Source organism: Rhinopithecus bieti, unplaced genomic scaffold (assembly GCF_001698545.2).
Source record: "Rhinopithecus bieti isolate Rb0 unplaced genomic scaffold, ASM169854v2 scaffold_10589, whole genome shotgun sequence".
Lineage (NCBI taxonomy): Eukaryota > Metazoa > Chordata > Mammalia > Primates > Cercopithecidae > Rhinopithecus > Rhinopithecus bieti.
In genome coordinates, this window is record NW_016807065.1 from 2,442,970 (window position 1) to 2,463,551 (window position 20,582).

General features: G+C 49.3%; 2 protein-coding genes across 8 annotated transcripts in view; both read left to right on the forward strand.

The window, feature by feature from the left end:
• The first annotated feature begins 3,853 nt into the window (after window positions 1–3,853).
• On the forward strand, window positions 3,854–11,020 carry LOC108534603 (CD209 antigen-like protein 2). Of its 6 annotated transcripts, none has more exons than XM_017880056.1 (7): window positions 3,854–3,977; window positions 4,114–4,200; window positions 5,142–5,225; window positions 5,883–5,969; window positions 6,396–6,547; window positions 7,581–7,693; window positions 10,452–11,020. In XM_017880056.1, the coding sequence occupies exons 1-7, from the start codon at window positions 3,932–3,934 to the stop codon at window positions 10,741–10,743; spliced, it is 861 nt and encodes a 286-aa protein (XP_017735545.1). In that variant the 5' UTR covers window positions 3,854–3,931; the 3' UTR covers window positions 10,744–11,020. The 6 variants fall into 6 exon arrangements, with proteins under 6 accessions (XP_017735545.1, XP_017735548.1, XP_017735546.1 ...); XM_017880059.1 differs by lacking the exon at window positions 10,452–11,020 and adding an exon at window positions 9,395–9,675; XM_017880057.1 differs by lacking the exon at window positions 5,142–5,225.
• An 8,354-nt stretch (window positions 11,021–19,374) lies between these two features.
• CLEC4G (C-type lectin domain family 4 member G) overlaps window positions 19,375–20,582 on the forward strand; it is a 3,808-nt gene continuing 2,600 nt past the window's right edge. The window contains exons 1-4 of one of the 2 annotated variants that reach the window (XM_017879954.1): window positions 19,375–19,498; window positions 19,774–19,884; window positions 20,226–20,279; window positions 20,471–20,533. In XM_017879954.1, the coding sequence (XP_017735443.1) occupies window positions 19,444–19,498; window positions 19,774–19,884; window positions 20,226–20,279; window positions 20,471–20,533 (283 nt within the window). In that variant the 5' untranslated portion in view covers window positions 19,375–19,443. The remainder of the gene's footprint in view (window positions 19,499–19,773; window positions 19,885–20,225; window positions 20,280–20,470; window positions 20,534–20,582) is intronic. The other variant, XM_017879955.1, reaches the window with a different exon arrangement.

The following is a 20,582-nucleotide window of genomic DNA, read 5'->3' on the forward strand; positions in this document are numbered from 1 at the left end:
GTTGTGCAACCATCACCACCATCCATCTCACAAACTTTTTCATCTTCCCAAGTGAAACTCTGTTCCCAGGAAACACTGACTCCCTGTTCCCCATTCCCCAGCCCCTGGCACCCACCATTCTACTTTCTGTCTATATAAATCTGACGACTCTACGGAACCTGTATGAATGGATTCATATAGCCTTTGTCTTATCATGACTGGCTTATTTCACTTAGCATATTGTCCTCAAGGTTCGTCATGTTGTAGCATGTGTCAAAATGTCCTATGTCCTTTCTTTCTTTTTTTTTTGAGACGAAGTCTCACTCTGTCGCTCAGGCTGGAGGGCAGTGGCGCGATCTCGGCTCACTGCAGCGTCTGCCTCCCGGGTTCATGCCATTCTCCTGCCTCTGCCTCCCGAGTAGCTGGGACTACAGGCATGCACCACCACGCCTGATGAATTTTTGTATTTTTTTCTTTTTTAGTAGAGATGAGGTTTCACCATATTGACCAGGCTGGTCTTGAACTCTTGACCTCGTGATCTGCCTGGCTTGGCCTCCCAAAGTGCTGGGATTACAGACGTGAGCCATTGCATCTGGCCACTGTCCTTCCTTTTTAAAGGATAAGTAATATTTCACTGGATGGTTATATCACATCTTGTTTATTCCTTCCTCTGTCAATGGACACTCAGATTGCATCCACCTTTGGGGTCTTGTGAATCACGTTGCTGTGAACATGAGTGTACAACTATCTTTTTGAGTCCTTGTTTTCAATTCTTTTTTTTTTTTTTTTTGGTCAGGGTTTTCTTTCCCTCTGTTACCCAGGCTGGAATGCAGTGGACACAATCGAGGCTTCTTGCAGCCTCAACCTCCTGAGCCCAAGTGATCCTCCCACCTCAACCCCCTGGGACTTCAGGCATGCACCACCATGCTCAGGTAATTTAAAAAATTCTTTGTAGAGATGGGATCTCCCTGTATTGCCCAGACTGGTCTGGAACTCTTGGGCTCAAACAGTCCTCCCACCTCAGCCTCGCAAAGTGCTGGGATTACAGGCCTGAGCCACCAAGGCTGGCCTTTGCTTTCTTATTTTAAATTTATTTTTATTTTACTTTAAGTTCTGGGATACATGTGCAGAATGTGCAGGTTTGTTACATAGGTATACATGTGCCATAGTGGTTTGCTGCGCCCATCAACCCATTATCTAGGTTTTAAGCCCAACATGCATTAGGTGTTTATCTTAATACTCCCCCTCTCCTTGTCCCCCAAACCCCAACAGGCACTGGTGTGTGATGTTCCCCTCCCTGTGTCCATGTGTTGTCATTGTTCAGCTCCCACTTATGAATGAGAACATGTGATGTTTGGTTTTCTGTTCCTGTGTTAGTTTGCTGAGAATGATGGTTTCCAGCTTCATCCATGTCCCTGCAAAGGATATGAACTCATCCTTTTTTTTACGGTTGCGTAGTATTCCACGGTGTATATGTGCCACATTTTCATTATCCAATCTATCATTGATGGACATTTGGGTTGGTTCCACATCTTTGCTATTTTGAACAGTGCTGCTATAAACATAAGTGTGCATGTGTCTTTATAGTAGAATGATTTATAATCCTTTGGTATATACCCAGTAATGGGATTGCTGGGTCAAATGGTATTTCTGGTTCTAGATCCTTGAGGAATTGCCACACTGTCTTCCACAATGATTGAACTAATTTACACTCCCACCAACAGTGTANGTCCATGTGTTGTCATTGTTCAGCTCCCACTTATGAATGAGAACATGTGATGTTTGGTTTTCTGTTCCTGTGTTAGTTTGCTGAGAATGATGGTTTCCAGCTTCATCCATGTCCCTGCAAAGGATATGAACTCATCCTTTTTTTTACGGTTGCGTAGTATTCCACGGTGTATATGTGCCACATTTTCATTATCCAATCTATCATTGATGGACATTTGGGTTGGTTCCACATCTTTGCTATTTTGAACAGTGCTGCTATAAACATAAGTGTGCATGTGTCTTTATAGTAGAATGATTTATAATCCTTTGGTATATACCCAGTAATGGGATTGCTGGGTCAAATGGTATTTCTGGTTCTAGATCCTTGAGGAATTGCCACACTGTCTTCCACAATGATTGAACTAATTTACACTCCCACCAACAGTGTAAAAGTGTTCCTATTTCTCCACATCCTCTCCAGCATCTGTTGTTTCCTGACTTTTTAACGATTGCCATTCTAACAGGCATGAGATGGTATCTCATTGTGGTTTTGATTTGCATTTCTCTAATGACCAGTGATGATGAGCTTTTTTCATATTTGTTGGCTGCATAAATGCTTTCAATTCAAGGTGAGATTTGAGTGGAGACACAGAGCCAAACCGTATCAAGCATGGAATGTTTCTTCATTTGTTTGTGCCATCTGTGGTTTCTTTCAGCACTGTTTAGTAGTTCTCCTTGTAGAGATCTTTCATCTTGGTGGTTAGATGCATTCCTAGATAATCTTTGTGTGTGTGGCTACTGTAAATGGAATTGTATCCTTTTTTTCCTCTTGAGATGGAGTCTCGCTCTGTCACCCAGGCTGGAGTGCAGTGGTGTGATCTCAGCTCACTGCAACTTCCGCCTCCCTAGTTCAAGTGAGTCTCCTGCCTCAGCCTCCTGAGCAGCTGGGATTACAGGCATGCACCACCACGCTGGGCTAATTTTTGTGTTTTTAGTAGACACATCGTTTCACCCTGTTGGCCAGGTTGGTCTCAAACTCCTAACCTCAAGTGATCTGCCCGCCTTGGCCTCCCAAAGTGCTGAGATTACAGGCACGAGTCACCGCACCTGACTGAAATTGCTTTCTTGATTTGGCTGTCAGCTTGAATGTTACTGCTGTATAGAAATGCTATTGATTTTTGTACATGGATATTGTATCCTGAAACTTTACTGAAGCCATTTATCAGTTCCAGGAGCCTTTTGGTGGAATCTTCAGGGTTTCTCATGTATAAAATCATGTCATCAGTGAAGAAAGGTAGTTTGACTTCTTTTCCAGTGTGGATACCTTTTATTTATTTCTCTTGCCTGATTGCTCTGGCTAGGACTTCTGAGCTATACATATATATATCAGATACATATGACATATATATATATGCTGGTGACCACACAGGTTGTTCCAATTTGGAAAGAACCAAGTTTAGGAATTTGGGAACAATTCAAAGCCATTATGAATATTTTATTTCCTCCTTGATGCCATTTGACTGTCTTTTGGTGAACTGTCTTTGACCGTCATTGAGGCAGACTGTCTGGGTTCAAATCCCAGATGTCCCATTTGCTAGCTGTGTGACCTTGGGCCAGTTATATAACCTCACTGTGCTTTAGTATCCCCCATCTGCAAAACGGAAATCATACGATCTACCATCTGCAAAACGGAAATCATAGGGTAGGAAGATTCAAGTGAATGAGTTTATAAACTTACTAGAAAAGTGCTTGACTATCATAGGCATTAAATAAACAAGGAATTCTGATTCAGCCTCAACTCCCAAAGTCAGCAAAAATTCTCATAAATGAGGGCATCAGCAGACCACAGCAACAAAGCCTGTGGTCAGGGAGGATGATGGTTCCAGGAACTAGGGGTACTGCCTGCCCATCCCTGCCCTAGGTGGAGGGGTATAACGAAGTCACTTTTCATTAGAACTTACTGGATTTCATTAAAAGCAACACACAGCTCAGCTATGGAAGGAGTGGACGAATCCTTCTCCCTGTCAACCTCAGACCATTCCCCACCAGCTCCTTGAAATTCCTGCAAAGTCAGGGCCATCTCATGCTCTGACCCCTCCCACTGGCCTTTTGGGTGTTATATCCCTACCCAGTTTCCTGTTTTTCTTCCTCAGTAAGAAGAGATTTAGGGAGTGAGAATCGCGGGGTGGGAAATAAGCATTGTGGTCCCCAGAAGTTCTGGAAATTGAAGGACGGTGGGGGTAACATGAGTGACTCCAAGGAACCGAGGGCACAGCCGCTGGGCCTCCTGGGTGAGGCTGAGCTGGGGCTTTGGGATCCTGGGGTGCTCTAGGATCCTGAGGTGCTTTGGGATCCTGGGGTGGGGAAGGGGATGGCTAGCCCTGGCCTCAGCCTGCCCAGGCTCTGAGTTCGTATTTATCCATTTAGAAGAGGAAGAGCTGATAACTAGCGGTATGAATTTTTTTCCAAGAGACTTTGGATTCCGGCAGACTCGAGGCTACAAGAGCTTAGCAGGTAGAGAAGGGTTAGTTGGAAGGGAGGAGAGAACAGAGCCTCCCAGACTCCTGGGTCCTGGTGAGCAGGTGGCTGGAGCCTGGACTCCTGGAACCTGGGGAGGTGGAGGCTGGGTCCTGAGTTCCTGGGTCCTGGGGAGCTGGTGGCTGAGGCCTGGACTCCTAGGACATGAGGAGGTAGAGGCTGGGTCTTGGGGAGGTGGGGGCTGAGACCTGGATTCCTGGGACCTGGGGTGGTGGGGGCTGGAGCCTGGACTCCTGGGTCCTACGGAGGCAGGAGCTGGGGCCTGGACTACTGAGATTTGAGGAGGTGGAGGCTGGGGCCTGGGTTTTGGGGTCCTGGGGAGGTGGGGGTTATGGGCCTGGGTCCTGGGGAGGTGGGGCCTAGGGGCTTGGACTCCTGGGTCCTAGGGAGGTAGAGGCTGGGGTCTGGACTCATGGGATGTGAGGAGGTGGGGGCTGGGATCTGGGTTCCTGGGTCCTGGGGAGGTAAGGGCTGGGGGCTTCACTCCTGGAACCTGGGAGGTGAGAGCTTGGTTCCTGGACTCCTGGGTCCTAGGGAGGTGGAGGCTGGGGTCTGGACTCCTGGATCCTGGAGAGGTGGGAGCAGGGTCCTGGACTCCTGCATCCTAAGGAGGTGGGGACTGGGGCCTGGACTACTGATACCTTAGGAGGTGGAGGCTGGGGCCTGGATTCCTGGGGGCTGGGGAGGTGGGGGCTGGGGCCTTCACTCCTGGGACCTGGGAAGTAAGGGCTGGGTTCCTGCACTCCTGGGTCCTGGGTAGGTGGAGGCTGGGGACTTGACTCCTGCCACGTGGCGAGTTGGGGCTGGGGCCTTCATTCCTGCCATTTGGGGCGGTGGGGCTGTGGCCAGGCTTTCCCTGGGCCAGGCTGAGGCTTGGGCACTGGCATGCTGGAACCAAGCAATCTTTTCTCCTGCAGGGTGTCTGGGCCGCACACCCCTGGTGCTGCCGCTCCTCTTCTTCACACTCTTCACCGGGCTGCTGGTGGCCATCCTTGTCCAAGGTCAGCAGCAGGCTCTGAGAGTCCTGGCCTCCCAGGCCTGGTTCTTCTGCTGTAGACGCAGCTGGGGGTGGCCAGTTCCAAGACGAACGAAGGGCTAAAAGCTGGCCTTCTGTCCCTTTGGGTTTCCAGAGGCCTTTCCCCATGACCACTCTCATCTCCAGGGCAAGGGAGGGGAGGGGGACAGGAGAGCCTGTCCCTTCCCTGCTGCCTTCTCTGGGTGTCAGTTTTCCTTATCCAAAAAAGGATTTAAACAAGATTTTTTTTTTTTTTTGAGACGGAGTCTCGCTCTGTTGCCCAGGCTGGAGTGCAGTGGCCGGATCTCAGCTCACTGCAAGCTCCGCCTCCCGGGTTTACGCCATTCTCCTGCCTCAGCCTCCAGAGTAGTTGGGACTATGGGCGCCCGCCACCTCACCCGGCTAGATTTTTGTGTTTTTTTTAGTAGAGACGAGGTTTCACCGTGTTAGCCAGGATGGTCTTGATCTTCTGACCTCGTGATCCGCCCGCCTCGGCCTCCCAATGTGCTGAGATTACAGGCTTGAGCCACCACACCCGGCCTAAACAAGATTTTTGAGCTCAGAAATGACGTCCTTAGGGGGACAATGTAGGGTGTGGCACACAGCAGGTGTTTAATCATTACAATTTCTTTCCTTGTCCCAGTCTCCAAGAACCCCAGCTCCCAGAGGCTGGAGCAGTCCAAGCAGGATGAGATCTCCCAGGACCTGTCCCAGCTGAAGGCTGCTGTGGGTGAGTGGCCAGATGCCAGGGGTCCTTGGGCCTGGGAGGGTTTCCACTGTGTGTGACTTTGCTTGAGTCACTAACCCTCTCTGAGCCTCAGTTTCTTCCTCTGTGAGATAAGAACACAGATTAACAGCGATGCTTGCACTTGGTGTTCAGTGGGCCAGGTACACAGTAGGCACTCAATCAAGCTAGTCTCTTGCCTTCTATTCTGTGCTCTAAAGCTCCGACTTCTCCTAGTCTGGGGGAGATGGGGCCAGGACTCCCAGGTTCTCATGGGGATGGGGGAGGGTCTCGGGAAGTGGGGAGGGGAATGGTCCACCCAGCGTGGACAGTCAAGGAAGTGCTCCGACTCTCAAGACCTTGAAGGCTGGGCAGATACAGGAATATGGGCAGCCTCATCTGAGCCCAGCCCTGACCAGCCTCCCCCAACAGAACGCCTGTGCCGCCCCTGTCCCTGGGAATGGACATTCTTCCAAGGAAACTGTTATTTCATGTCGAACTCCCAGCGGAACTGGCACGACTCCATCACTGCCTGCCAGGAAGTGGGGGCCCAGCTCGTCGTCATCAAAAGTGCTGAGGAGCAGGTACACCTGGTGGGGGTCCCCGTCCTGGCCTGGGGCATGGCTTCTGGCCAACCAGGGAGGAGGTGCTCAGAGAGGATTTTGCAGAAGAGAGGCTTTGCTCCACTTAAAAAGATGGGAAGAGAAGGATATGAATGAGGGAGTCCCAGGTACTCTTCGAGCAGAAACAAACCAAATCTGTACATGTGTGAAAGCTCTGGGGAAAATATAAACTATAAGTAACCCCCAGAGGCATGCCACAAGTGGTTAACAACTGGCTCTCTGGGGGAGGAAGTCCTGATGTGTCATGTCTGCCAATTTCCCTGGTGTAAATATTCCCATGGTGGCTGATTTCTTTCTTTTTTTTTTTTTTGGAGACGGAATCTCGCTTTGTCACCCAGGCTGGAGTGCAGTGGCGCGATCTCGGCTCACTGCAAGCTCCGCCTCCCGGGTTCACACCATTCTCCCGCCTCAGCCTCCAAGTAGCTGGGACTACAGGCGCCCGCCACCACGCCCGGCTAATTTTTTGTATTTTTAGTAGAGATGGGGTTTCACCGTGTTAGCCAGGATGGTCTCAATCTCCTGACCTTGTGATCCGCCCACCTCAGCCTCCCAAAGTGCTGGGATTACAGGCGTGAGCCACCGCGCCCGGCCAGGTGGCTGATTTCAAGCTGTCAATGTGATGTCACTCAGTGCAGAGCTGAAAGGAGATGCACATGATCAGCAATTAGGAAATGGTTGGATCTGACTCCAATACATTAAGCCCAGTTATGAGTAAATGTGTGCAGACATGCACAGAATGTATAAAATGGATAAACACGCAGTGTTAGCAAGAGTGTGTGAGGAGAGACCAGCTGCGCATGGATGTGTGCACGTCAGGACACATGTGCCGTGGGACACACATGTGAGAGAGACTCAGACACGGTGGGGCTCAGGACCCAGTGTACTGGAAGGCTGAAGGTTAGCCTACAAGCAGAACTTCCTGCCAAGAGATGGGGAGACAGAACCTGGAAAATGGGAAGCAGAGCTCCCTCCTGACTCCTCCTCTACCCTCCAGAACTTCCTACAGCTGCAGTCTTCCAGAAGTAACCGCTTCACCTGGATGGGACTTTCAGACCTAAATCAGGAAGGCACGTGGCAATGGGTGGACGACTCACCGCTGTCAACCAGGTAGATCTCAGAAGGGGCACCCTATCTACTGGGGCTGGGGCTCTGCAACTCTGACTTGAACTTTCCCTGGGGATCCTCCCCAACTCCCTGACACCCTAGATCCAAGAATCTGGGGGTTTTTACTGAGTTGAGGAAGGTGGTCTTCATACTCACCTGCAGACAGCATGGCAGGTGCCTAGAATTCCACCAGCAGAGCTGCAGGACGAGCTTACCCCATGGGTGGGTGTGTTAAAATATAGTGTATTAATAGGAAGTCTGAGGTCTAGTAAGGCCACCAGCTCAGGAGACACCTGCCATTGTGAGTAGCTTGTCATATTGACAGATCCCTAGAGAGAGGACACATCACAACTGATGAAGCACCAGATGGGTCATGAGACAGAGAGGGGGCAACTGTCAGCCAGAGCCTTTATTATAGATTCCGTGGGAAGGAACAGACAGGGCCAGGCAAGGAGGCTTAGGATTGGCAGGTATGAATCCTATATCGGCAGGCTCTGCAGGGGTAGGTTCTGTCCCTAGCTGTCTGACACTTGGCTCAGGCAGGTCACCTGAGGCCAGGAGTTCGAGACCAGCCTGGCCAACATGGTGAAACCCCGTTTCTACTAAAAATACAAAAAGTAGCCGGATGTGGTGGCATGCGCCTGTGGTCCCAGCTATTTGGGAGGCTGAGGCAGGAGAATCACTTGAACATAGGAGGTGGAGGTTGCAATGAACTGAGATCATGCCACTGCACTACTCCAGCCTGGGTGACAGAGTGAGACTCTGTCTCAAAAAAAAAAAAAAAAAAAAAAAGAAGATAGTGGGTATGAATGCAAGAGCCCAGTAAGGCAGGTGGTTGGGGGTGTGAACTCCAGACTGGTTGGTTTGTATTTGAAAATCACAACCTCAATAGGTGAAGTTCTTTCAAGGATGGGGTGCAGCAAGAGAGGCCGGAACTCAAGGCAATGTCACTCAAACACTATGGGGTGTGCAGAGCAATGTGTGTCCCGCATACACATGCAGGGAAGATATTAAAGAATCAAGAGGCCAGGCATGGTGGCTCACACCTGTAATCCTAGCACTTTGGGAGGCCGAGGCAGGCGGATCACCTGAGATCAGGAGTTCGAGACCAGCCTGGCCAACATGGTGAAACCCTGTCTCTACCAAAAGTACAAAAATGGCCGGGTGCAGTGGTTCATGCCTATAATCCCAGCACTTTGGGTGGCCGAGACAGGCAGATCACGAGGTCAGAAGATCAAGACCATCCTGGCTAACACGTTGAAACCCTGTCTCTACTGAAAATACAAAAAAAAATTAGCCGGGTAGCCCCAGCTACTCGGGAGGCTGAGGCAGGAGAAGGGTGTGAACCCAGGAGGTGGAGCTTGCAGTGAGCCGAGATCACGCCACTGCACTCCAGCCTGGGCGACTGAGTGAGACTCCGTGTCAAAAACAAAACAAACAACAAAAAATACCAAAAGTACAAAAATTAGCCAGGTCTGGTGGTACACGCTTGTAATCCCAGCTACTCAGGAGGCTGAGGTGAGAGAATCGCTTGAACCCGGGAGGCGGAGGTTGCAGTGACACGAGATTGCACCACTGCACCCCAGCCTGGGAGACAGAGCAAGACCCTGTCTCAAAAGAAAAAGCATCAAGATTTTGGAAGGTAGAAACACAGCTCATGTAGCAGGTGGGGGCAGAGGCTCACATTCTGTATGGGTTTTGCAGCTTCAAGCAATATTGGAACAGAGGAGAGCCCAACAATATCGGGGAGGAAGACTGTGTGGAATTTAACGGCAATGGCTGGAATGACGACAAATGCAGTGCTGCCAAATTCTGGATCTGCAAAAAGTCTGCAGCCTCCTGCTCCAGAGATGAAGGGGAGCTTCTCTCCTCAGCCTCTGCATCCCCAATTGCCCATGTGGCATAGTGGAACTTCACCACTTTTTTTTTTTGAGACGGAGTCTTGCTCTGCCACCCAGGCTGGAGTGCAGTGGCCGGATCTCAGCTCACTGCAAGCTCCGCCTCCCGGGTTGACGCCATTCTCCTGCCTCAGCCTCCCGAGTAGCTGGGACTACAGGCGCCCGCCTCGTCGCCCAGCTAGTTTTTTGTATTTTAAGTAGAGACAGGGTTTCACCGTATTAGCCAGGATGGTCTCGATCTCCTGACCTCGTGATCCGCCCGTCTCGGCCTCCCAAAGTGCTGGGATTACAGGCTTGAGCCACCGCGCCCGGCCGGAACTTTGCCACTTTTAAGCCAGGGTTCCTTCTCTCCATCCTTGGACCTTCACAAAATCTCTGGAACTGTTCTCTATCAGATTCTTTATTTTTGTTTTGCTTTGTGAGACAGGGTCTCTGTCACCCAGGCTGGAATGCAGTGGCATGATCACAGCTCACTGCAGCCAACCCACCTCAGCCTCCTGAGTAGTTGGGACCACAGGCACGCAGCAAGCCCTGCTAATTTTCACACTTTTTGTAGAGACAAGGTTTTGCTATGTTGCCCAGGCTGGTTTTGAACTCCTGAGCTCAGGCGATCTGATGGCCTTGGCCTCCCAAAGTGCTGGGATTACAGGCGTGAGCCACTGTGCCTGGCCTCTGTCAAATTCTTCATCCCCATGGGCCTGGATCCAGTCTGTCCTTCTTCGGATGCCTCCAAGGTCCCCTGGTGTAGAGCTTGTGTTTCTGGTTCATCTCTGGAGCTTTGTAAGTGACCTGGTGTGGAATGCCTTTGGAGGGTGGGCTTGGTGTGTTCCATTAACCTACTCTCTCTTTCTTTTGGAGATTAGAGTTTTTGGATTGCCATGTGTAGCTGCTGTGTCCCCTGAGGCTTTATCTCATCCGTGCCAACTACCATCTGCTCAATTTCTGTCTACCAGCCCCTGCACCCCTTTGACTGGGGACTTACTGGTTGCCAGAGTTCGTCCTGCAGGCTGGAAGCACCAGGGAATTCATTCTCCCAGTCAACCAATGGCACCTAGAGAAGGCATGGAGGCTGGATGCAACCACTTCCACCCCCACATCCTCCTTTCTTTTATGCATCTCTTCCATTTGGCTGTTTCTGAATTGTATCTTTTATAATAAACTGGTAAACGTTGTAGCCACAGAAGTAGCCCAGTCTGGTTCAACTTTGTGTAATAAAATGGCCAGTTATTTTTCAGTTACATGGACCGCCAGGTTGCAAGGTACATACCTTGATCATGCCCAGATGAACCAAGCAAGTAGCCACAGGCAGAACCTATGTGTTCGATCCAACAAATGGGGACTGAATTAAGAAGCGGACACCACATGGTATGATCTATGATCCAATCAGATTGGACTCTGACATCATCCCATGGTATGATCCAATCAGATCAAGCCTCCCACATCACCTCGTTACATGATCCAATTAGGTTACACCTCACTACCCTCTGTACATAAAATCTGCAGCAGCCCCCAGCTCAGAGAGACAGATTTGGGCCAGACTCCTCTCTCCTTGCTTGGCTGCCTTGAAGTAAACTTTTATCTCTACAAAATCTGTGTTTAGTTGTTTGGTTTTCCATTGCATGTCGTAAACAGACCCGATTCAGTTCGGTAAGAACATAAGCAAAATGTTTTCCTGAATTCTGTGTCGTTCTAGCAAATTACTGGATCTGAAAGGAGTTGTGAATACCCCCAATTTTTGTTGGGCAGGCGGAAGTGTGGGTGGCCTGGGCATCCCCTTTGCACCTGGGATCTGAAATAGGGTTATTCCTGTGGGACCGGGATTTTTAACTTGTGGAATGTGGTGCTAACTCCAGGTGGCTAGTGTTAGAATTAGAGAATATTTTGGTGTAAAAAAGATGCTACAAATGCCACCTCCCTTCTACTATTGTTGACCCCAAGGACATTCCTTCATAAACAGCTTGCAGGCTAAATTCCATCTCATTTAGAGTCAACCTTCAACAGACAAGGGAACTGTAAAGCTTGTCTGTACCATCTCCCTGGAGTGCAGAGGCTCCCAGAGGAGCTGAGTCCAGTCACCCACGTGGGTCAGAAGCTCACTGATGCCTCTAAATCGGCTTTTTTCCTTTCCCTACTTGACCGTCTTCACTTTCCCCATCCTCTGCTGGTGCTTCTTGGAATCCGCTCCCAGATCACCTACTTGTATCCAAACCCTTGTCTCAAGCTCTGCATCTAAGGAAACCCAAGCCAGCTTATAATATTTTGATAACTACTAGGCATGGCATTGTGTGTGTGTGTGTGTGTGTGTGTGTGTGTGTGTGTGACAATCTCACTTCTTCACCCAGGCTGGAGTGCAGTAGTGTGATCATAGTGGCTCACTGCAGCCTCGATTTCCCGAGCTCCAGCAATCCTCCCACCTCAGCCTCCTGTGTAGCTGGGACTAGAGGCATGCACCACCACACAATTTTTTATTTCATTTTATTTTATTTTAGAGACAAGGTCTCAGTATGTTGCCCAGGCTGGTCTCGAACTCCTGGGCTCAAGAGATCCTCCTGCCTCAGCCTCCCAAAAAGCTGAGATTATAGGGCGAAGCCACCAAACCCTGCCCTGTTATGGTTCTTCTTTATTCAAAATGTTCTCAGCCACTCTTGTGAAATATTTTAGATGACATTTAAATTACTCTATCTTTAAACCTTTTATTTTGCTTTTTGAATGTCACCTGTGCACATGGAACTGAAACATCAAGCTCTACAGCAGAAACAAAAGCTGGCCCCTCCTCATTCTCTGACCTCAAGAGGTTATTCTCCCTAGTTGCAACCTCTCTATCATATTCCAGATAATCCGCGTGTCAGGTTTGTTTTTAAATCTGTTTGGCAATCCTTCGATGGAATTTTGAAAAATCGATTTGTGAGCAGACAGAGCCTGAGGATTTTTAGGAACCTACTCCGTATGTCTGATACCGTAATGGTGAATACATGTCATTAGACATTTGTCCAAAACTGTAGAACGTAGGACACCAAGAGTGAACCCTCATCTAAACTATGGACTGTAGGTAGTAATGACAGGTCAATGTCAGTCCATCAATTGTAATAAACACACCACTTGGTTGGGCGTGGTGGCTCACACCTGTAATCCCAGCACTTTGGGAGGCCTAAGCAGGTGGATTGCAAGGTCAGGAGACCGAGACCATCCTGGCCAACGTGGTGAAACCCCGTCTCTACTAAAAAAAAAAAAAAAAAAAAAAATACAAAAAATTAGCTGGGCGTGGTGGCATGTGCCTGTAGTCCCAGCTACTTGGGAAACTGAGGCAGGAGTCTCTCTTGAACCCGGGAGGCGGAGGTTGCAGTGAGCTGAGATCGCGCCACTGAATTCCAGCCTGGGTGACAGAGTGAAACTCTATCTCTAAATAAAATAAATAAATAAATAAATAAATAAATGCACCACTCTGGTGGGGATGTTGACAGTGAGGGAGGTTGTGCTTATGTGGGGATAGGAGGGATATGAGAACTCTCTGTACTTCACCTCGATTTTGCTGTGAACCTAGAACTACTCTAGAAACTAGAGTTTATTTTTAAAATGTATCTGGTCTTCCTTACAGAATGATTCCAATGAATAAGTGAACGAGGAATGAAGGAAATAGGATATCGCCATTAGACCATCCTATAAATAATTGCTTCAGGCAAGATCTAAACTTGAATGCCTTAATTCAACAAGTGAGATGGGAAAAAGAAACAGGAGTTTTGGATAACTCAAAGCACCTCCTCCTCACATATTTATTTATTCATTGCCATGGTGGTTTTAGCATATGTTCACACTTTTTTTCTTTAAATGAAGTCTCACTCTGTCAGCCAGGCTGAAGTGCAGTGGCGCAATCTCAGGTCACTGCAACTTCTGCCTCCCAAGTTCAAGTGAGTCTCCTGCCTCAGCCTCTGGAGTAGCTGGGATTATAGACACGTGCCATCATGCCTGGCTAATTATCGTATTCTTAGTAGAGATGGGGTTTCACCATGTCAGCCAGGCTGGTCTCGAACTCCTGACCTCAAGTGATCTGCCTGCCTTGGCAAGGTACACGGATCACGAGGTCAGGAGTTCGAGACTAGCCTGGCCGACATGGTGAAACCCCGTCTCTACTAAAAATACAAAATTTAGCCAGGCATGGTGGTAGGCATTTGTAATTCTGTCACCCAGGTTGGAGTGAAACAGTGAGATCTCGGCTCACTGCAACCTCTGCCTCCTGGATTCAAGCAATTCTCCTCCCTCAGCCTCCCTAGTAGCTGGGATTACAGGTGCCTGCTACCACACCCAGCTAATTTTTGTATTTTCAATAGAGACAGGGTTTCACCATGTTGACCAGGCTGGTCTCGAACTCCTGACCTCAAGTAATCCACCCACCTCGGCCTCCCAAAGTGGTGGGATTACAGGTGTGAGCTGCTGTGTCCAGCCTTGTGTCTTTAGTTATTCAGATCTTAGCTACATGTAAGGGCTTAATCTATACTCTTCCTATAATTATTCTTTAATGTTCAAGAATTTTTCTTGTAGTAGCTCATGTCTATAATCCCAATGCTGTGGGAGGCAGAAGGCTCGCTTGAGCTCAGGAGTTCAAGACCAGCCTGGGCAACATAGCAAGACCAAGGTTTCTAAAATAAATAAGTAAATCAAATCTTCTTTGTATTGTGAAGAGGGTTTTCTTTCCTTCTGTATTTGCAAATACTCACTGCTGCAACCTAAGAAAGCTGCTCCTTTTAAAGAATAACCTTGCTGAGATCTTTAATTAGTCCAGAAGTCCCTAGAACTGCCTAGATACAAGATCGCGGCTTCCAAATATTGTCAGCTTTGACTCATCCTTTCCAGTGTTTACAGGTCTTAATTCTTTATATTTTCTTATTGCATTGACAACATAGCAAGAGGACATCTTTATCGTGTTCTTGATGTTACTAAATATGCTTCTCACATTTCACTATTGAGTAAGGCGTTTCGGCAGGTTCACAGAAATTACCCCTTATCCAGCCAGAATCAGTGAGGTAGGGCTGCCATAACAAAGTGGCACAAAGCGGGGACTTTGAACAACACAAAGGTATTCTCTCACAGTCCTGGAGGCCAAAAGTCTGAACTCAGGATGTCAGCAGGGCCGTGTTCACTCTGAATCGTGTAGGGAAGAATCCTTCCCTGCGTCTCTCTAGATTCTGGTGGTTGCCGACAACCTTTGGCGTTCCTTGGCTTGTAAACCCTTTGCTGGAATCTCTGTTTCTGTTGTCATGATTTTCTCCCTTCCTCCCTCTTCACATCATCTTCCCTCTGTATCTCTCTCCTCTCATTTTGCTTTGTTTTTTTTTTTTTTTTTTTTTTTGAGGCGGAGTCTCGCTCTGTCGCCCGGGCTGGAGTGCAGTGGCCTGATCTCAGCTCACTGCAAGCTCCGCCTCCCGGGTTTACGCCATTCTCCTGCCTCAGCCTCCCGAGTAGCTGGGACTACAGGCGCCCGCCACCTCGCCCGGCTAGTTTTGTATTTTAGTAGAGACGGGGTTTCACCGTGTTAGCCAGGATGGTCTCGATCTCCTGACCTCGTGATCCGCCCGTCTCGGCCTCCCAAAGTGCTGGGATTACAGGCTTGAGCCACCGCGCCCGGCCGCTTTGTTTTGTTTTTAAGAGATAGGGGCTGCGTGAGGCAGCTCACGCCTATAATTCCAGCACATTGGGAAGCAGAGGTGGGAGGACCTCTTTGAGGCCAGGAGTTCGAGACCAGTCTGGGCAGCAAAGTGAGCTCGAAACTGTACAAAAAATAGAAAAACTGGCTGGGTGCTGTGGCTCACATTCCAGCACTTTGGGAGGCCAAGGTGGGTGGATCACCTGAGATCAGGAGTTCGAGACCAGCCTGGCCAACATGGTGAAACCCCATCTCTACTAAATTCAAAAAATTAGCCAGGAGTGGTGGCATGTGCCTGTAACTCCAGCTACTCGGGAGGCTGAGGCAGGAGAGTTGCTTGAACCCAGGAGGCGCAGGTTGCAGTGAGCCAAGATTGCACCATTGTACTCCAGCCTGGGCAAGAAGAGCAAAACTCTGTCAGAAAAAAAAAGAAAAAAAAAAAGAAAGAGAGAGAGAGATAGAGAGAAGGAAGGAAGGAAGGAAGGAAGGAAGGAAGGAAGGAGAGAAAGAAAGAAGGAGAAAGAAAGAAAGAAAAGAAAAGAAAAGAAAGAAAGAGAAAAGAAAGAAAGAAAAGAAAAGAAAGAAAAAGAAAGAAAGAAAGAAAGAAAGAAAGAAAGAAAGAAAGAAAGAAAGAAAGAAAGAAAGAAAGAAAAGAAAAGAAAAGAAAAGAAAGAAGCTAGGCATGGTGGTGCTCCCCTGCAGTCCCAGCTACTTGGGAGGCTCAGGCAAGAGGATCACTTGAACCCAGGAGGTCAAGGCTGCAGTGAGCGTGATCTGCCAACTGGCGCAAACCACAGTGAGACCCTGTCTCAAAAAAAAAAAAAAAAAAAAAAAAGGAAGAGGATCTCGCTCTGTTGCCCAGGCTGGAGCGTAGTGACATGAGATTGCCCTACCTCAGCTTCCTGAGAAGCTGGCACTACAAGCAAGTGTCATCACGCCAGCTAAATTTTTTTTTTTTTTTTTTTTTTTTTTTTTTTTTTTTTTTTAAGAGATGGGGGTCTTCCTGTGTTGTTCAGGTTGGTCTCCAACTCCTGGCCTCGAGTGCTTCTCCAGCCTAGTGCTGGGATTACAGGTGTAAGCCACCACAGTTGGTCCCAGCATTTCTTTTGGGGGACACTGTTCAACCTACTACACAGTGGACATTTTAAATTTGTTCTGGGTCTTACCAAAAATGGTCTCATGTTTCACTATTAAGCAAGACATTTCTGTAGGATCCTGGAAATTGCCACTTCTCAAATTAAGGAAGCTTTATCCTGTTCTCTGTTAACTAAGCATTTTTTTTTTTTTGTGCTTATCTTCATTTTAAATGGAGAATGAGTGTTGAATAGACATATCTCATAATTGTAATGTGGAGAGGACAAAAACAAGTTCCGGAAGGATATAGACCATGTGATGACATTTTAATAAAGCTCCCAGATGTGCAAAACAGCCCAATATATTCACCATGGAAAGATGGGTAATTAAAGCATTTTAAAATAGGATAAACACCAAGTTTGGGAGGGCAGTGGCCTTGGGGAGGGGAATAAGAGGAGGGTGGGGTATAAGAGACCTCCACTCTGTTTGCTATGATTTGTTATGTGATGATGTTATTTGTTATGTGATGTTATTTGTTACGTTATGTTATTTGTTATGTGATGATTTTTAAGAAGATCTGAAATATGTGAAGATGTCAAAACTTGATAAAGCCGAGTGGAAGGCATAAGCGTTTTCATTTTTTCCTGCATACCCAGACCTCTTTGCATACTTTATAACAAAAAATAAAAGCAAAGCCAGACTTCAGAGCGACAACTAATACACCACATGCCCTTTGCTGTGGGCTGGCTTCCCTGGTTACAGCAATCCTCTCATCTCTGCAGAGAATGGAAACCAGAGTGGTCATGGCCTTGCAGCTGAATCCTGTGACTTTTACCTTCTTCCCACATTCACCCAAACCTCTTGTCCCTGCTATTCAGGTCCTTGTATGATGTGACCACAGCTGACACCCTAGCCCCAGATGATTGCCCCTGAATTAGTCTCAGCTTCTCCAACAAGTCCTGTTCCCTTACTCTCCCAATCTTTGCATGTGCTGATACCATGTTGGGACCGTTCTTCAATGTATCCATCTCCTCTGGAATAATTCTGACTCCTTCCCCAGGCATCACCTCCTTCAGGAAGCCCTCCAGGCTCAGCCAGTGTCTCCAGTGGTTCTCACAGTCTCTTGTACTTCCCAGACTCATCATATTGTCTTCAAATTCCCTTGTTACATGTTCCCCACCCACCTGAGAAACAGGCCTTCCTTCCTTGTCCTGGGCCAGGGATAGAGGTTAGAGGTCTGCTGCCTCCTTCTAGGACCTCTCTTCCCCTCTCAGTTACCCTGCAGCAAGGTCTGGGCACAGGACATTGATGGGCAGCCTTCTGGCTTCCTCGCTAAGCTGGACAGCTCCGCCCCAGCTCACCAAGGCAGCTTCAGCCACAGGTGTATCCAGCAGAGCCCCACTTTCCTGCCCTCTTGCCTTTGCCTTGGCTGTGCCGTGTGCCTGTGTCCTTCCTTTCTCGGTCCACAGTACACATGTCCCCGAAGCCACACATCTCATGCTGTCTCTTCCAGAAAACCTCCTCCAATTTCCCAAATGAACTAATTCTATCTCCTCAATAAGGGCTGATCAATCACTTCCATGTAAATCCTTTCCCCAGAACACATTCGAATGGTTACCCATGGATAAGGGTTTTTGAGAGGCTCAAGAAGATGGAGTGTGTTTACATATCTACAAGAGGGACTGGAATATTCCATTAAGTGCTCAACATTTCACCTTGTCAGTGAGGTTGGCCTCGGCCACCCTAGCCACTGCCCACTGCTTAGTGCCCATCCCAGTCCTGCCAAGCACTTATCTTACTGAACTTTTTCTTCCCTTCATTTTTTTTCATAGCATTTATGACTTTTGAATATAGTATACTAGGGTTCCCACCTTTTGCACTATGGATATTAGGAGTCAGATCATTCTTTGCTATGAGGGATGTCCTGGGCATTGTAGGACTTGGGCAGCATCCCTGGCCTCTAGCCACTAGATGCCTGGAGCACACACGTACACACACACACACACACACACACACACACACACACACACACACACATTCTGTGACAACCAAAAGTGCCTCCAGCCATAGCCAAATGTCCCCTGGTGGACATAATTGCCCCCAGCTGAGAACTACTATGTTATACAACTTACGTTTTCAATTATGTTTATTATGTTGAGTATGGAGTCTGTCTCCCCACACTTCTCCTAGAATATTAGCTCCAAGAAGAGAGGAATTTGCTTATTTTATTCTCTGATGTGGCCCCAGTTCCAAGATCAATGCCTAACATATGGCAGGCGCTCAATGTTTGTTGGAAGAATGCATGAACTTCATGAACATTGAGCGTTTTGATGTGCCTGAGATGGTCCTAGGTAGACAGGTATAACCTCATTTTCTTTCTTTTTTCTATGTTTTCAATTTTCTTTTCATATGTATATATATATATATNCTTGTTATGTTGCCCGGGCTGGTCTGGAACTCCTGGGCTCAGCGATCCTTCCACGTTGGCCTCCCAAAGTGCTGGGGTTACAGGCGTGAGTCAGTGAGACTGTCCCGTTTCTTTATCATAGCATCTTTGTGAGAGAGGTCCATTATCTATCTCCTTTACACAGAGGGGAAAACTAAGGCTTCTAGAAGCTGCCTAGAACCCACACAGTGGTAGAGTCCTGCAGCTCAGCCAGCTACCTCTGTAACAAACCTGTTTGTTCCCTTCTGGTCCAGAGGGACTGGATCAAGGTCAGGTTCAAACCCAGCCTCTGCAGGCACCTGCAGGGGAGTTGAGGCGGGACCTGAACTGGCCTGTGGGGGCTACGCCTGAGGGGGCTTTCTCAGGAGCCAATTTGGTCGGGTTCAGTGGGTCCCTCTCGAGATAAAACCCAGCCCCAGGCCCATAAGAGATGGGGACCTAGCTCCAAAGAGAAGCCTCCAACACCATCCTGGGGATGGACCTGCAGCGGCCAGGACCGGGAGGCTGGAACCGTCCCTCCTCATTCCAGCCCAGCCCAGCCCAGCCTAGAAAGGGCCCAATCCTGTGATTGGTCTATGGATTCCGATTGCCAGGAATTAAGGCCAAGAAAATGGGAAGGAAGGAAGGGAGTGCGTAGGTCCAGTGAGGACGGGGGTGAAGTTTATATCTCTGCCAGGGACTGGGTGCCTGCACCACCATGGACACCACCAGGTACAGCAAGTGGGGCGGCAGCTCCGAGGAGGTCCCCGGAGGTATGAGCAACCAGACTGCCTCATCCCTGCCCGTGTCTGGGGTTTGATGGGGGAGGGGAGGGAAGAGCCAATACAGGCCAGGGTCGTGGGTGCAGAAGAGACATCACAGGCCACAGAGCCAGTTGGACCAGGGTCCAATTTTAACTCTGCCACTTAGAAGCTGTGTGGCCATGCACACAGTTACTTAACTTCTCTGAATCTCAGCTTCCTGGGAGGAACCCAGGCCTCCAGGGCTCAGTCCTGGGGGACCCAGCATGTTGTCCTTATTCTGCCAGGGCACTGGGGACACCGGGTGCACTGGAGCCGGAGACCCCTCTTCTTGGCCCTGGCTGTCCTGGTCACCACAGTCCTGTGGGCTGTGATTCTGAGTATCCTATTGTCCAAGGGTGAGTGACTCTCGATGGGGAGGGGGTGCGTCCGGCCCCCCTGGGGACACAAAACCCCCATTGCAGTGCGCACCAGCTGCACCCTGGCTTCCTGCTCGCGTCTGAGTGTGAGCAGAGTGTGTGTACATCTTCGGGCCGTCTGCACTCACGCGTGTGTGCTTGGCGTGCTCTTATGTGTGCGAGTCCCCGCGCGTTTGTCCCCCATCCGCGTGTGTGCACATCGTGTGCGCTGTATGCCTGGCCGCCCGCTCTGTGGTCCCGAATCGGGGGACCCCGCACCCCCCGGGCGAGGGGAGGATTTCCGAGTCCCTGGCCTCGCCTGCAGGAGCCTCTCTCCGCAGCCTCCACGGAGCGCGCGGCGCTACTCGGCGGCCAGGACCTGCTGAGGACAAACGGTGCGTGCCGAGCCAGGCGCCTGGGCCCCCGGGACATGCTGGGTGGGAGCGTCTGAGACCCCGGAGATGGAGTCTCGGGTGCGTGGGGACTCTATGGTCCCTGAGGCTGGCCCCAGGGTGGGGAAGGGGGACCCTGAGTCCTCCCAAGTGACCCGGGGGGGGCATGCGTTTTGGGGCGGGGGTCGTTCCAGCCTCGAAGCAGACGGCAGCGCTGGGTGCCCTGAAGGAGGAGGTCGGAGTTTGCCGCAGCTGCTGTGAGGGGGCGCGGCCGAGGCTGTGGGCGTAGGGGCGGGGTCTTGTGGC